This window comes from Coregonus lavaretus, assembly GCF_964263955.1.
Source record: "Coregonus lavaretus genome assembly, chromosome: 5".
NCBI lineage: Eukaryota > Metazoa > Chordata > Actinopteri > Salmoniformes > Salmonidae > Coregonus > Coregonus lavaretus.
The window spans coordinates 64,198,297-64,214,433 of NC_139992.1; the positions used below are offsets into that span (position 1 = coordinate 64,198,297).

The window sequence follows — 16,137 nt, forward strand, 5'->3', positions numbered from 1 at the left end:
AATCAGCCGTCTCATGGGAAGCCATTAATGAGCTTGACCCTATAAGAAAACTCACGTAAACATACAGATGAGAGGAAGGGAGGGGGGCAGGGAGGGAGGGAGAGGGGGAGGGAGGGGAGAGAGGGATGGAGGGAGAGAGAGCGAATAGAGAGAGAGTGAAAGAGAGTGAGAGAGGAGGGAGGGAGAGTGGGTGGGTATGTAGGTGGGAGGGAGGGATAGAGGGAGAGAGGGAGGGAGGGAGAGAAGTGCTCCAGAATGCTTTGATGTTCAATATTTCCTGGGGGAAGTGGGATGGATAATAATAGCTCCCAGGTTTCCTCCTTCCTCCTCGTCCCAAATGGCACCCTATTCTAGTATATGTGCACTATATTGGCAACCTTGATAAAGATGTGCAAAAGAGACTGTATCAAATAAATAATACAATTGCTCAGAGAAAAATATTCTGTTTAACAAGTAATATATTTTTCTCTCAAAAAGATAGGGGTCGAAATGACAGTATTGACACCCATGTTTTCAATACTGTAGGACCCTACCCTGTGAGGATAATGGCACTGTGCCTTTTTCAAATCTGTTTTATGAGATTGTGAGGGATCTTAGACCATTCCTCCTCAGGTTTTCAATGGGTCAATTAACAATTTCTTTGTGGATTTTGATGGGGTTACTGTCATGCTGGAAGATCCACTTGTGGCCAAGTTTCAGCCTTCTGGCAGAGGCAATCAGGTTTTTGGCTAAAATGTCCTGGTAATGTAATGATGCCGTTGACCTTAACAACGGCCCCAGGACCAGTGGAAGCAAAATAGTCCCATAACATCAAAGATCCACCACCATATTTTACAGTAGGTATGAGGTACTTTGCATCCTTCTTTCGATGCCAAACCCACCACTACTGGTGTGCTTGGCCAAAGAGCTCTATTTTCATTGAATCCAACAAATGTAAACACCTGAAGTTTGCTAAATAGCATTGGCACTTGGATTGTAACTGGTGCTAAGGTCAGATGACATGAAAATAAAGCTCTTTGGTCACACACACCAGTAGTGGGTTTGGCGTCGAATAATGCTGAGTGATTAACCAAAATGTTTGTATTTTTTGTTTTTTAAACAACTAATTGATCAACATCGGTTAAATTATTTGAATTCCATTTCGTTCTGGGTTTTTTTTCTTCTGTGAGCTCAATGCGCACATTGCACAGTTTCTCTAGAGATAAATCAGATAAAGCCCGAACTGTGTGATGTAGTAGGGAGTTGTAGTTTCCAACATGCCAATACTCTACATAGTTTAGAGCAGAAACGTGGTAATTAACTACAACAGCTAGGTTTCCATTCAATTGGCTACAGATTTTCAAGCGAATGTTCTAAAATCTGCATAAAGAAAATAGTAGGCATTTTCCCACAAGTGTTTCCACCAAATGGACTTGTTGCGGATAAAAGTCAGTGTGCGATGACATAGTGCATACAAAATGTACTTTTTCGCTTAAAGGTGCACTATGCAGAAATCGCTCCACCATTCCCTAGTTGCTAAAATTCGAATAGTTAGCCTAATTTCAGTTTATGTGACAAAACAAGCAAGTATAGTGAAGAGAATCATTGTACTATCGAAAACACTGTGAAATATATTTTCCATAAACAAAAATATTGCATTTTCAGTTGTTTGAAACTGGTGTACAAAACCGAAAGTAAAAGACGCAAAAACTAAACAGCGCACATAGAACAGATCTACTGCTTCTTAGACTTGCTTTCAATGAGAATGACATATCTATCACTCACATTTCTATGTGAATTTGGTCGGGTCGCCCAAAAAGTTACATATTGCAACTTTAAGTTTTCAAGTACAGAATAAAAATCTAAAGTTCAATGTGCTTCCATCGCATTTTCAACTGTACCGATAGTTTTGTCACAAACTGTTGCGTTAAATAGCATATGTGCCTACTCTGGTCTTGGCACGTACGCTCTAGCCAACAGCTCCCAGATACAGAGTGGTAGGCTGTGCGGGTAGGCTAGTCTACATGATGAGATTATTATGGATAAGAGCGATAATATTTTGATTTGTCAAACGGCAGTCAAGCATTGATCATCATATCACCAGAATAAGACCCTCAATATTTATTGGAAAGGAGTAGCAAGATCACTGTGCACTTTTTTGTTGTGTTGCAAAGTGGGATTAAAATGGATTTAATTGTAATTTCTTGTCAAAGATCTACACAAAATACTCTAATGTAGAAGTGGAAGAATTTTTTTAAACATTTGTAAAAATAAATAATGAAAAACAAAAACACTCATACAGTTGAAGTTGGAGTCAAACTAGTTTTTCAACCACTCCACAAATTTCTTGTTAACAAACTATAGTTTCGGCAAGTCGGTTAGGAGATCTACTTTGTGCATGACACAAGTAATTTTTCCAACAATTGTTTACAGACAGATTATTTCACTTATAATTCACTGTATCACAATTCCAGTGGTTCAGAAGTTTACATACAATATATAAGTTGACTGTGCCTTTAAACAGCTTGGAAAATTTCAGAAAATGATGTAATGGCTTTAGAAGCTTCTGATAGGCTAATTGACATCATTTGAGTCAATTGGAGGTGTAACTGTGGATGTATTTCAAGGCCTACCTTCAAACTCAGTGCCTCTTTTCTTGACATCATGGAAAAATCAAAGGAAATCAGCAAAGATCTCAGAAAAAAAGTTGTAGACCTCCACAAGTCTGGTTCATCCTTGGGAGCAATTTCCAAAAGCCTGAAGGTACCACGTTCATCTGTACAAACAATAGTATGCAAGTATAAACACCATGGGACCACGCAGCCGTCATACCGCTCAGGAAGGAGACGCGTTCTGTCTCCTAGACATTAATGTACTTTGGTGCGAAAAGTGCAAATCAATTCCAGAACAACAGCAAAGGACCTTGTGAAGATGCTGGAGGAAACAGGTACAAAAGTATCTATATCCACAGTAAAACAAGTCCTATATCGACATAACCTGAAAGGTCGCTCAGCAAGGAAGAAGCCAGTTCTCCAAAACCGCCATAAAAAAGCCACACTACGGTTTGCAACTGCACATGGGGACAAAGATCGTACTTTTTGGAGAAATGTCCTCTGGTCTGATGAAACCAAAATATAACTGTTTGGCCATAATGACCATCGTTATGTTTGGAGGAAAAAGGGGGTTGCTTGCAAGCCGAAGAACACCATCCCAACCGTGAAGCACGGGGGTGGCAGCATCATGCTGTGGGGGTGCTTTGCTGCAGGAGGGACTGGTGCACTTCACAAAATACATGTCATCATGAGGAAGGAAAATTATGTGGATATATTGAAGCAACATCTCAAGACATCAGTCAGGAAGTTAAAGCTTGGTCGCAAATGGGTCTTCCAAATGGACAATGACCCCAAGCATACTTCCAAAGTTGTGGCAAAATGGCTTAAGGACATCAAAGTCAAGGTATTGGAGTGGCCATCACAAAGCCCTGACCTCAATCCTATAGAACATTTGAGGGCAGAACTGAAAAAGTGTGTGCATGCAAGGAGGCCTACAAACCTGACTCAGTTACACCAGCTCTGTCAGGAGGAATGGGACAAAATTCACCCAACTTATTGTGGGAAGCTTGTGGAAGGCTACCCAAAACGTTTGACCCAAGTTAAACAATTTAAAGGCAATGCTACCAAATACTAATTGAGTGTATGTAAACTTCTGACCCACTGGGAATGTGATGAAATAAATAAAAGCTGAAATAAATAATTCTCTCTATTATTATTCTGACATTTCACATTCTTAAAATAAAGTGGTGATCCTAACTGACCTAAGACAGGGAATTTTTACTAGGATTAAATGTCAGGAATTGTGAAAGACTGAGTTTAAATGTATTTGGCTAAGGTGTATGTAAACTTCCGACTTCAACTGTATGTGCGGATACAGTGAGGGAAAAAAGTATTTGATCCCCTGCTGATTTTGTATGTTTGCCCACTGACAAAGACATGATCAGTCTATAATTTTAATGGTAGGTTTATTTGAACAGTGAGAGACAGAATAACAACAAAAAAATCCAGAAAAACGCATGTCAAAAATGTTATAAATTGATTTGCATTTTAATGAGGGAAATAAGTATTTGACCCCTCTGCAAAACATGACATAGTACTTGGTGGCAAAACCCTTGTTGGCAATCACAGAGGTCAGACGTTTCTTGTAGTTGGCCACCAGGTTTGCACACATCTCAGGAGGGATTTTCTCCACTCCTCTTCGCAGATCTTCTCCAAGTCATTAAGGTTTCGAGGCTGACGTTTGGCAACTCGAACCTTCAGCTCCCTCTACAGATTTTCTATGGGATTAAGGTATGGAGACTGGCTAGGCCACTCCAGGACCTTAATGTGCTTCTTCTTGAGCCACTCCTTTGTTGCCTTGGCCGTGTGTTTTGGGTCATTGTCATGCTGGAATACCCATCCACGACCCATTTTCAATGCCCTGGCTGAGGGAAGGAGGTTCTCACCCAAGATTTGACGGTACATGGCCCTGTCCATCGTCCCTTTGTTGCGGTGAAGTTGTCCTGTCCCCTTAGCAGAAAAACACCCCCAAAGCTTAATGTTTCCACCTCCATGTTTCATGGTGGGGATGGTGTTCTTGGGGTCATAGGCAGCATTCCTCCTCCTCCAAACACGGCGAGTTGAGTTGATGCCAAAGAGCTCGATTTTGGTCTCATCTGAATCATTCAGATGTTCATTGGCAAACTTCAGACGGCCCTGTATATGTGCTTTCTTGAGCAGGAGGACCTTGCGGGCGCTGCAGGATTTCAGTCCTTCACGTCGTAGTGTGTTACCAATTGTTTTCTTGGTGACTATGGTCCCAGCTGCCTTGAGATCATTGAGAAGATCCTCCCGTGTAGTTCTGGGCTGATTCCTCACCGTTCTCATGATCAATGCAACTCCACGAGGTGAGATCTTGCATGGAGCCCCAGGCCGAGGGAGATTGACAGTTATTTTGTGTTTCTTCCATTTGCAAATAATCACACCAACTGTTGTCACCTTCTCACCAAGCTGCTTGGCGATGGTCTTGGAGCCCATTCCAGCCTTGTGTAGGTCTACAATCTTGTCCCTGACATCCTTGGAGAACTCTTTGGTCTTGGCCATGGTGGAGAGTTTGGAATCTGATTGATTGATTGCTTCTGTGGACAGGTGTCTTTTATACAGGTAACAAGCTGAGATTAGGAGCACTCCCTTTAAGAGTGTGCTCCTAATCTCAGCTCGTTACCTGTATAAAAGACACCTGGGAGCCAGAAATCTTTCTGATTGAGAGGGGGTCAAATACTTATTTCCCTAATTAAAATGCAAATGAATTTATAACATTTTTGACATGCGTTTTTTCTGGATTTTTTTGTTGTTATTCTGTCTCTCACTGTTCAAATAAACCTACCTTTAAAATTATAGACTGATCATTTCTTTGTCAGTGGGCAAACGTACAAAATCAGCAGGGGATCAAATACTTTTTTCCCTCACTGTAACTTCAACATGCTCAAAACACTATTATTGCACACAGTGAGTCCAAGCAACGTATTATTTAGGCTTCCCATAACAAAGGGGTTGAATACTTATTGACTCAAGACATTTCAGCTTTTCAGTTTTAATTAATTTGTAAAAAAGTTCGAAAAAACATAATTCCACGTCGTATTGTGTGTAGGCCAGTGACAAAAAATCTCAATTGTGGAACAAAATGGGGAAAAGTCAAGGGGTGTGAATACTTTCTGAAGGCACTGTTAGCGATTGATAGTTAGTATTCAGTACTTTGAAGAACTACTAAAATAGTGGCAGACAGCGTATAATAAAGTCATCAAATAAAACAAATGAAATATGCACAACGACTGAAATATTTTATTAAAATAAAGTAATGTGAATAAATGATGGTTAATAAGTGATAAGCAGTAATGGGCAGTCACTACCATTATGGAACTTTTATAAAATGTTATTCTGTATTGTTACAGCATTCAACCCACATAATGCATAGTGCATTTAATGTTTAAAAGAATAATCGAAAATGTTGATAATTTTTTAATAATCCAACTGAAACGGAACCAACCTCAAAAAGCACTAATCGCTCAGCACTAGTGTCGAAAGGATGCAAAGAACCTCATCCCTACTATAAAATATTGTGGTGGATCTTTGATGTTATGGGAGTATTCTGCTTCCACTGGCTCTGGGGACTTTGTTAAGGTCATGGACTTTACCCAGTTATCAACATTTTACAATGGCCATCTCAGTCTCCAGACTTGAACCCCATTGAAAACATGTGGTTTGAATTGAAGAGTGCAGTCCATAAGTGCAGATGAAGGATATCAAGGATCTAGAATAATTCTGTATGGAGGAATGGTCTAAGATCCCTCCCAATGTGTTCTCCAATCTCATAACACATTTTAGAAAAAGGCTGTGTCGTTATCCTCGCAAGTGGAGAGTATTGAAAACAGGGGTGCCAATAAATTGTATCGCTATCTTTTTGAGAAAAAAGCTATTGTAATAGTATAAAATAATATAATTTCCTTTCCCCCAAAAAAATGTGGGTTAATCTTTATCAATGATGCCAATATTTTCGGTCATGACTGTAGCGCACTACTTTTGACCAGGGCCCATAGGGCTCTAGTCAAAAGTAGTGCACTATATAGGGAATTGGGTGGCATTTGGGACACAAACCTTCTGTCCCATCATGTTCCCTACCTTGAGGAGAAGCTGGTACTTAGTGATCCTCTGCACTGGCTTGATAAGGTAGGAGGAGATTGAGTTGGCCAATCCGTGTCGCTTCTGGATTTCCTGCACACAGAATTGACGACATCATGACGATTAAAGCATATTGATGTTGACATTGAGATACCCTAATGTGTTCAAGCCTATAATCATGTTGTTTGTCCCAAATGGCATCCTATTCCCTATGTAGTGTACTACTTTTGACTGGAACTCTATAGCCATTGTTCATATGTAGTACACTGTAAAGGGAATAGGGTGCCATTTGGAACAGAACCCATAAGACTCTGAGGATGACTGTGCACTGTAATGCAAAGAGACTAATGGTAGTAAGCATAAAAAATATGATTCCTGTCTTTTAGACTTGAAATAAATGGCTCATTGGCACCACCTACAGGTATAAGAGGAAAACTAATTCACTTACGTCGAAGAAGCTTCCAGCATGCTCCAAGATGAGTTGGCTGGAATCCGGTTTGTTTTTACAGTAATTGACATACATGTGGAATTTATCAGCCTGCAAAACATAATGGGAAAATCCAGTCAAATTCAAATGACTGAACATCTATTTTCTTACATGCATATATTTGTCCATATATACCACTACATACTTACTACGTAGTGGTATATATGGACAAATATACTACGGTATGCAATGTTCACTGCCAATGCTTAATCCAAGCAGCTTTACAAGAGGTTATCATGCTACTGTATGCCTGCCTATGGTTTATGGAAAAAAGGGCTTTATAAAATACATTTGATTGATTGATTACAGATGTTGTATAACCTAATTGCAAGAAAGTAAACAACATTCACATGTAATTATCAATCATGAAGCCACAAGTCAGAAGTGCCCTATGGGCGGTGTAAGCAAAAGACTAACACCATGGTCGTATTCACTAGGCACCAAACGGAACAAAACGGACTGAAACAGGGAGGGACTACCTGGACGTGACCAATAAGAAATACTAATTTTTGGTTTCCATTGCAAAACGTTTCACAACGTTTTCCTTTGTGTGCTCTAATGAACATGACCCATTGAGTGAAAACAGGAGTCTTACCCATGTGACAAAACAATGGCCCACATCTTCAGGTAGCTGTTCATAGTTCACTAGCTCTTTGAGGAAAATGCTGCAGTTAGACAGTAAAGAGAGGGTTAACCATGATAATATTCACTGCTTATCATAGAATAAATATTTCCTCAACCAAAATCACATGCAATAGAAGTTATTTGAATTGGTCTCTCATGCAATAACGTGCACCTGAAACACAACAACAAAACCAGCTGATATAACAAGTTGGAATCTCTTTCAAATTAAAGATGTGTCCCAGATGACAGCCCTGCCCTGGTCAAAAGTAGTGCACTATATAGGGCATAGGGTGCCATTTGGGATGCAGCCTCAATTTGAAAGAGACCCCTACCTGTTATGGAAATCATAAATCTCCTGGATGTTGCCGAAGATGATGTGCTCCTTGTTGACGATGCCAGGCGGGATCTCCTCCACCCCACTCGTCATCTCCCACAGGTACGTCTAGACAGGAGGAGGAGACGAGAAAGACACACAGGAAATGACATCCTATCATGTCCTACAACCAATCCTCACAAAAAATCTTGGACTTGTTTTTTCTTCCTGGCAACCTTTTTAAGGGTTATAACTGTAATGTATTTTTTCCTACTAAAATTAGTTGAATGCACTGACTGTAAGTTGCTCTGGATAGCTAAAATGTTAATGTAATTGAGTACTTGTGTCTGTGACGACCAATGACTGTGTAGGTGAAAAAATCTGACTTACTATATCATGAAAACACCCAAGAACTGCCTCTATGAGTACATACCAAGGCCAAAACAACCCTGAAAATAAGAGTTTCATTGCCAAGCGAAAATGGAAGAGGAATAAGCTTACCTCTAAACATTCATGCAAGTCCCTGACATAGGCCTTCTCAGTCTGAAGGAGTTCAGCCATTATGAACCTGGATAAATAAACACATGCAATATATCACCAACCAGCAATGACATATATAGTGCACTACTTTTGACCAGGGCCCATATGGTGCCATTTGGAACAAACCCATAGTCTCGTCCCAAAGCCGCATTCCAAGACTACCAATGACAATATCTAGTCATATCACATGAACTGCACCTTGGATTGTGTTTTTGTGTTTTCAAGTTTTATATATATAAAAGAGGGATACAGCAGAGAAAGTGAGTGGCGGAACGGGGATCAAACCACTTTTTCGAAGGGCATATGTTCTGGCATGGGCAGACGGCAGCACTACCACTAGACCAGCCCCCAGCACATCATGGAATGTTAAACATATACACCGCATTAAAAGCCATAGTACTACCATAGACTTGACTACTTTGCAACACTTGCTTCCTCCAGCGATTCTTCCCTATTTCTCTCTGTCTGCAGTGTGTACTCACTCTTTCTTCCTGGCTGATTTCCTCTTCTCCTCGTTGACCTCGTGGTTGGGGTCGCGGAGCTTCACCTCCCCAGGATCAGTCAGGCTGGCTGGGATGATGTCCAGCTCCAAGTCCTTATTATCCTACCAGAGACAGAGGGAGCTCTCAGCACACGTCCCAAATGGCACCCTATTCCCTATGTAGTGCACTACTTTTGACCAGAGCCCTATGGACCCTGGTCAAAAGTAGTGCACTACATAGGGAATAGGGTGCCATTTGGGACGTAACATCAGACTCATGTAATATTCCCTTCAACATGGTCCATGATGACTCAGCACTCAGCACTCAGCACTCTGACAACAAATAGACTTTTTGAACAGGCTCTCTTTGAAGTAGAGGATAAATCAATGCCTGCGTGTCGAGATGAGGACAGGGCTTCAAACTGAGATGTCTTAGGTCTTGCCCCCAGTTTTGCTCGCCCCAAGGCGGTAGAGATAGTATCTATTGTAAATATATTGTATTTAGCTCGCTGGAAGCTGTTCCTTTGTGAGACATTCACACTTCAGTGTATTTGCAGGACCTTGCTACAGGGGGGATGCCCACTAAGGGAGTTATAACAACAGCAGCAGATGAAGGACTTTACATTCAATGGAGCACAAATTATAAATATCATATGTTGGACAAAATTTGTTTCATTTCATACGTCCTTCGAAAACACACTCATTAGCATTAGAAAGACTAAGCCTAATTAGTGGCCAGGGATTGGGGTTGTGTTGAAGAATGAGCTTTCACAACAGGTGGGGTTATCCCTAAACCCTATAGGGGCCTTACAGGGTCCCTCCAGGGGGCCTTACCTCGGAGCTGATGCCCAGTGATTTCTCCAGGCTGGAGCGGTACTTCCCCATCCGGAGGGAAAAGTCTCGGTAGCGCTTGTCCACCGTGGTGACCCACTTCTTCAGCTCAGTGACGTGCACATGGCCCTTCTCCACGAAGCTGTCGGCCAGCTGAATGAGGAGCTTCACCTTCTCCTTGGTTTGCTGTAGGAAGCCCACAGAGAGATGTGTATGACTGTGTGTGTGCAGAGGTGAGTTTGCATTTGTGTGTGTGTGTTATTACGTGTGTGTGCGTTTCAATCATCTGTAGCATCCACACTCCCTGTCAATGTCTAGGCTGATGCTTGAGAGAGTGCATACATCCCTCAGGAGAGATCTCTTAACACTTGTTTGCTGCCTTAACCACTGATAGCCAATGATCTCATCTGGCTGTAAACAGGTAGACACGAGGCAGGCTGCAGTGGAAATGTTTAGCTAATGTGATATGCAGGTATAGGGTCAGCAGTAAGTGATGGAGTCAGAGCAGACTCCGAACAGTAGCTCTAGGGCTGCGTCCCAAATGGCACCCTATTCCCTCTGCAGTGCACTGGTCAAAAAAAGTGGCCTACATAGGGAATAGGGTGCCATTTGGGATGCAGCCTGGATCTGCTTCCCAGCTCCAGCTCCATACCTTAGCGGAGACTCGAAATTCCTCATATTCCTTCAGTAGTTCCTGACTCCTCTCGCCGCTCTCTCCAGGGGAGGTGTGAGTGGAGAGGTAATACTCTCCTGTTTCCTGGATCCAGTCTAAGGCCTGTGGAGAGATACAGTGTGGGAAATTAGTGAAGTGAAGAGCTCCCTCATTCCGTATTCCTCTCTGCATGTCCCCTATCTTTCATCGGTGGCTGTGCTGGCCATCGAAAGCAAACAAAACCCCCACGTATCCCTGGCTGGGTCCAGTCCAGTAGGCCAGATGTTATGGACATGCAGTATAAACACAGCACTCGGAGTGCTTGGGCTGCGTTCAGGAGAGCTCACCTGTTTGGCGCTGCGTTCGAACACCACGTACTGCTGGCACTGATCCAGGCAGCGTTTCTTCAAGGTCCAAAAGTGCAGAACCCGGTTCTCCCTCTGGAGTAGCTCGTTGAGGATGGCTAGAGAGGAGAAGGAGGCCAGGGAGCACAGAAAGAAGTTAGCATATCTTCAAATCAAATTGTATTGGTCTCATACACATATTTAGCAGATGTTATTGCGGGTGTAGTGAAATGCTTGTGTTCCTAGCTCCAACAGTGCAGTAATATCTAACAATGGTGAATACTCAGCACAGTGGTGAATACTCCAGAGTTTCAAACACAGCCCTCACTAATCCATATAGAAACATAAGAAACATTAGAAGTAAGTTAAACTGAAAGTGAAAACAAATATGTACATTTCCTAAGGAAGAGGAGCATGGAAAGACTTAGTAACAGCAAGGTATAAGGACTCGTGCTCAGTTGTCCCTATTATTCCCTATATAGTGCACAACTTTTGACCAGCCCTGGTCCAAAGTAGGCATGCATTGAGTGTGGGAAATGCGCTCTACAAATTAAATATTATTATTACTCTTAGCTACTATATAGGGAATATGGGTGCTATTTGGGACAAACACCATGCTAGTCCAATAGGGCTGTTGTGACTGACCTTTAACCTGTTGCTCGGGTCCTCTGGCGTGGCCTGAAGCACCAGGTATACCAACATTATTCCTGTGGATGTACTTCAGGAACACCTCAGCATTTCTCCTGGCCAATGTGCAAGCCTGTGGCACAAGAACAGACATTGTCAAACAAGATCATTGCAATGGAAAATGTATGCACAACTACCATCCAAAATACATTGAGAGGTTAGGATATTGCATGTGTATATCTTAAGACAACATAGATACATCACTGTCAACATGGTTATTTGTTTTTGTTTGACAACAAGTAAACTGGCATCCACAACATGTCCTGCAAGAGGTGGAAATGTATTCCAGCTCTGTAATGGGAAAATCAATATGAAACCAAACAGCTACATGTTGCAGAATACACTTGAGTTCTACTGAAGATAATCAGACAGACAAAACAGCATCAGTTCAGCGTCTGTGAAAATGCAGCAAATTAATTATCAACAGAACATGGGTTACGTCCCAAATGGCACCCCATTCCCTATAGTGCATTTATTTCCATGCAGCACTTGTGGCTGTTTTGGGAAATGTGTTTCCATCACCCTGGGTGATTCTTAGGAGCTAGGGGGAGTAGGGTGAAGTTGCCCCTAGCTGATCTTGGGTCAGCTTTGCATTTCTCCCATATGGGGAAGCTGATCTGTCCCTATGGGAAACTTCATGCTCCTTCCTGCATTTCCCTAGGTACATATCTAGGATCAGATTCCCCTCCCCCAATCCTACCCTTAACCATTAGTGGAGGAAATGCAGAACTTACCTAAGATCAGCATCCAGGGGCAACTTCACCCTCCCCCAGGGAGGAGACAACTATCGACGACGTCAGAAACGCTTCAAAAGGGTGACGAAAATATAAGGCAACATTATGGTTGAGAGGAACCAGCCGGAGGAGTAATGGCAGCTGGTACAGCTTTTTGAGTCAATGCCACATGGCGGAAAATTCAAGAACTATTTGAACAGTTTTCTACCACAGCGGATGAAAGAGTGGAAAGAGCGTGGAGATGTGGAAATGGACAGCTAGGAAGAAGGAAAGGAGCTGAGTGTAGAGGGAAGCGGTGTGGTGAGGAAGATTGTTGTCAAGTACAAAAAGAAAAAAACATACTCTGGTAGCTCAGAAATTGAACATGACGAGAGTGAGGATGAATTACCTTCGGTGGCAGGTGCGGTGAAGACCACAGAGTTCGAGTCTCGCCCTGATGATGACAAAGATGATTCTGGCGCAATGGGAGTGACATTTTTGGAGAGAATGGATCCTTGCCTTCTGGCTGATCCATATGTGATGTCAGGTTGGGTGGAGAAGGGGTTGGGGACTGTTGAATTGGTGAAAGTAACTCGAAGTGGACTCGTGATTACTTTTTTGTGTGTCTTCTGTCCAGAGGGAGCGGGTGCTCCGCACCACGCGCCTCAGGACAAGACCTGAGACTTGTTTTTCTCTGGAGCAGGGTGCTATTGAAAGGAGTGATAACTGGGGTGTGTGTTAACTGTAGGGGTTACCCATGTTGCTGGAGATCAGAAGTGTCCAGTGAGAGAAAGGTAGGTTGAGATTGCCAGGGTCAGAGTAGTACAGAAGGTATGTTGAGGCATTGAAGAGAGTAGTAGAGGAAGATTGGTACAGGGTGAGGGATCCTAAGAGGCTCCCTGTGAGTAGGCAGAGGGCAATAGAGAGTGACAGGAATAACGTGTGCTTCAGTAAGGTTGGCTTCTTAGCCATGGTTATCAACTGTACTGCAAAAATGGAACGTAAATCACAGTACATTTACTGAACAAAAATATAAATGCAATGTGAAGTGTCGGTCCCATGTTTCATTAGCTAAAATAAAAGATCCCAGAAATTGTCCATATGCAAAAAAATGCTTATTTCTCTCAACTTTTGTGCACAAATTTGTTTACATCCCTGTTAGTGAGCATTTCTCCTTTGCTAAGATAATCCATCCACCTGACAGATGTGGCATATCAAGAAGCTGATTAAACAGCATGATAATTACACAGGTGCACCTTGTGCTGTGGACAATAAAAGATCACTCTAAAATGTGCAGTTTTGTCACACAACAACACAATGCCAGAGATGTCTCAAGTTTTGAGGGTGTCACGGATTCAGCCGAGGCTGCCCCTCCTCCTTGCTCGGGCAGGCTTCGGCGTTCGTCGTCACCAGAGTACTAGCCGCTACCGATCTATGTATCTATGTTCGACTTGTTTTGTCTTTATTGGTCACACTTGTTTCCCATTATGTAGTTATGTCTCCCCTATTTAACCCTCTGCCTCACACTGTGTGTTGTGTGTGTTTGTTCATGTTTCGGCTGTCGTTAGTGTGCAGGTTTGTTCCCTCCCTGCGTGGAGGTTGTTGTTCTTTCTTTTACCTTCGAGTAAAGTACGCCTTCTGATTAGCTCTGTGTCCTGCGCCTGACTTCGCCTACCGCATTACACTGACGCCTTGACAGAAACACACACCATCTACATGGAGTCAGCAGGTACAGCGATGCCAGCCGGATCGATGGAGAAACGCGTCCAACAACAAGCGGCCATGAACCAGGCTCTCGGCACCGCCATGGAACGAGTTGTGAACACTATGGAGCGATGGGAGAGAGGAGGCATCCCTATACCTCCTCCGATTACACCACCACCTACCCCGATGTCCATCGCTTCACCTTCTGGGTCCAGTGGGATTCGGCTCTCGCTCCCGAGGGCTTATGACAGTACAGCTGCCGCGTGTCCGCCCTCATCTCCTGTCTGTCCGGTAAAGCGCTGGAGTGGGCCAACGCCGAGTGGGGGGGAATAGACGCCACAACTGTAAGCTATGCAGAGTTTACCCGCCGCTTTAGGGCGGTATTCGCTCATCCACCAGAGGGGAGAGCGGCGGGTGAGCGTCTATTACACCTCAGACAGGGGAAGAGGAGCGCGCAGGAATTTGCACTGGACTTTCGGACTCTGGCTGCCAGCGCAGGATGGAATGAGAGGGCCCTCATCGACCACTACCGTTGCAGCTTGAGGGAGGACGTTCGTTGGGAATTGGCCTGCAGGGACACCAACCTAAACCTGGACCAACTGGTGGATATGTCTATTCGACTGGATAACCTGTTGGCTACCCGCGGACGTCCTGATCAGGGGCCGTCCATTCCATCCCCCAGCACCTCCGACCCTACCCCTATGGAGCTCGGAGGTGCTGCTATGAGGGAGACTGGTAGAGGGGCCGTCCCCTGCACCAACTGTGGCCGCAGAGGACACACTGCTGGTCGGTGTTGGGGAGGGCCTTCAAGGAGTCGAGGCAGTAGGCAGCGCACTGATGAACCGTCTCAGGTGAGTAGGCACCCAACTCACCCAGAGCTCCCTGTTGCGCATATGTGTATTAATGTTGTGTTTCCCGAGTTTTCTTCTCATTCCCAGCATAAGGCGCTAGTAGATTCAGGCGCAGCTGGGAACTTTATTGATCGTCAGTTTACCCGTACGTTAGGGATTCCTATTGTGCCAGTCGATGTGCCCTTCCCTATCCATGCCCTAGATAGTCGCCCTTTATGGTCAGGTCTGATTAGGGAGGTCACAGCGCCACTCTGGATGAAGAAGCAGGAGGGGCATGAGGAAATAATTAGTCTATATCTGATTGATTCTCCTGCGTTTCCCGTGGTGTTGGGACTTCCCTGGTTAACTTCTCATGACCCCACTATTTCATGGCAACAGAGGGCTCTCAAGGGATGGTCAAGTCAGTGCTTGGGGAGGTGTGTAGGTGTTTCCGTAGGGGCAACTACGGTGGAAAGTCCAAACCAGGTTCCCACCATGCAAATTCCGCCTGAATATGCCGATTTTGCTCTCGCCTTCTGTAAAAAGAAGGCGACTCAATTACCACACCATCGACAGGGGGATTGTGCGATAAACCTCCAGGTAGGCGCTGCGCTTCCCCGGAGTCACGTGTATCCTCTGTCACAGGAGGAGACGGCGGCTATGGAAACATACGTCATCGAATCTCTGAGACAGGGATACATTCGGCCGTCCACTTCCCCTGTGTCATCGAGTTTCTTTTTTGTGAAGAAGAAGGATGGTGGCTTATGCCCGTGCATTGACTACCGTGGTCTAAATCAGATCACAATAAAATACAGCTATCCATTACCTCTGATTGCGAGTATGACGGAGTCATTCCACGGGGCACGCTTCTTCACTAAATTGGATCTCAGGAGCACGTACAACCTGGTGCATATCCGGGAGGGAGATGAGTGGAAAACTGCATTTAGTACCGCCTCGGGGCACTATGAGTACCTCGTCATGCCATACGGTTTGATGAATGCTCCTTCAGTCTTCCAATCTTTTGTTGATGAGATATTCTGGGACCTGCATGGACAGGGTGTAGTGGTGTATATTGATGACATTCTCATATACTCCGCTACACGGGCCGAGCATGTGTCCCTGGTGCGTCAGGTGCTTGGTAGACTGTTGGAGCATGACCTGTATGTGAAGGCGGAGAAATGTCTGTTCTTCCAAGAGTCCATCTCCTTCATGGACACCGCCTGTTCGCGTCAGGTGTGGAGA

General features: G+C 43.9%; 1 protein-coding gene across 4 annotated transcripts in view; it reads right to left on the reverse strand.

Moving 5' to 3' along the window:
- Positions 1–16,137, reverse strand: part of LOC311130047 (kalirin-like) — a gene marked incomplete at both ends in the record, with an annotated part of 358,304 nt that overhangs the window by 102,163 nt on the left and 240,004 nt on the right. For all 4 annotated transcript variants that reach the window (XM_084162671.1, XM_084162670.1, XM_084162669.1 and 1 more), the window contains 10 exons: positions 6,690–6,782; positions 7,138–7,227; positions 7,772–7,841; positions 8,133–8,242; positions 8,615–8,681; positions 9,136–9,257; positions 9,969–10,151; positions 10,618–10,740; positions 10,965–11,080; positions 11,607–11,721. In XM_084162671.1, coding sequence (XP_084018797.1) covers positions 6,690–6,782; positions 7,138–7,227; positions 7,772–7,841; positions 8,133–8,242; positions 8,615–8,681; positions 9,136–9,257; positions 9,969–10,151; positions 10,618–10,740; positions 10,965–11,080; positions 11,607–11,721 — 1,089 coding nt within the window. The remainder of the gene's footprint in view (positions 1–6,689; positions 6,783–7,137; positions 7,228–7,771; positions 7,842–8,132; positions 8,243–8,614; positions 8,682–9,135; positions 9,258–9,968; positions 10,152–10,617; positions 10,741–10,964; positions 11,081–11,606; positions 11,722–16,137) is intronic.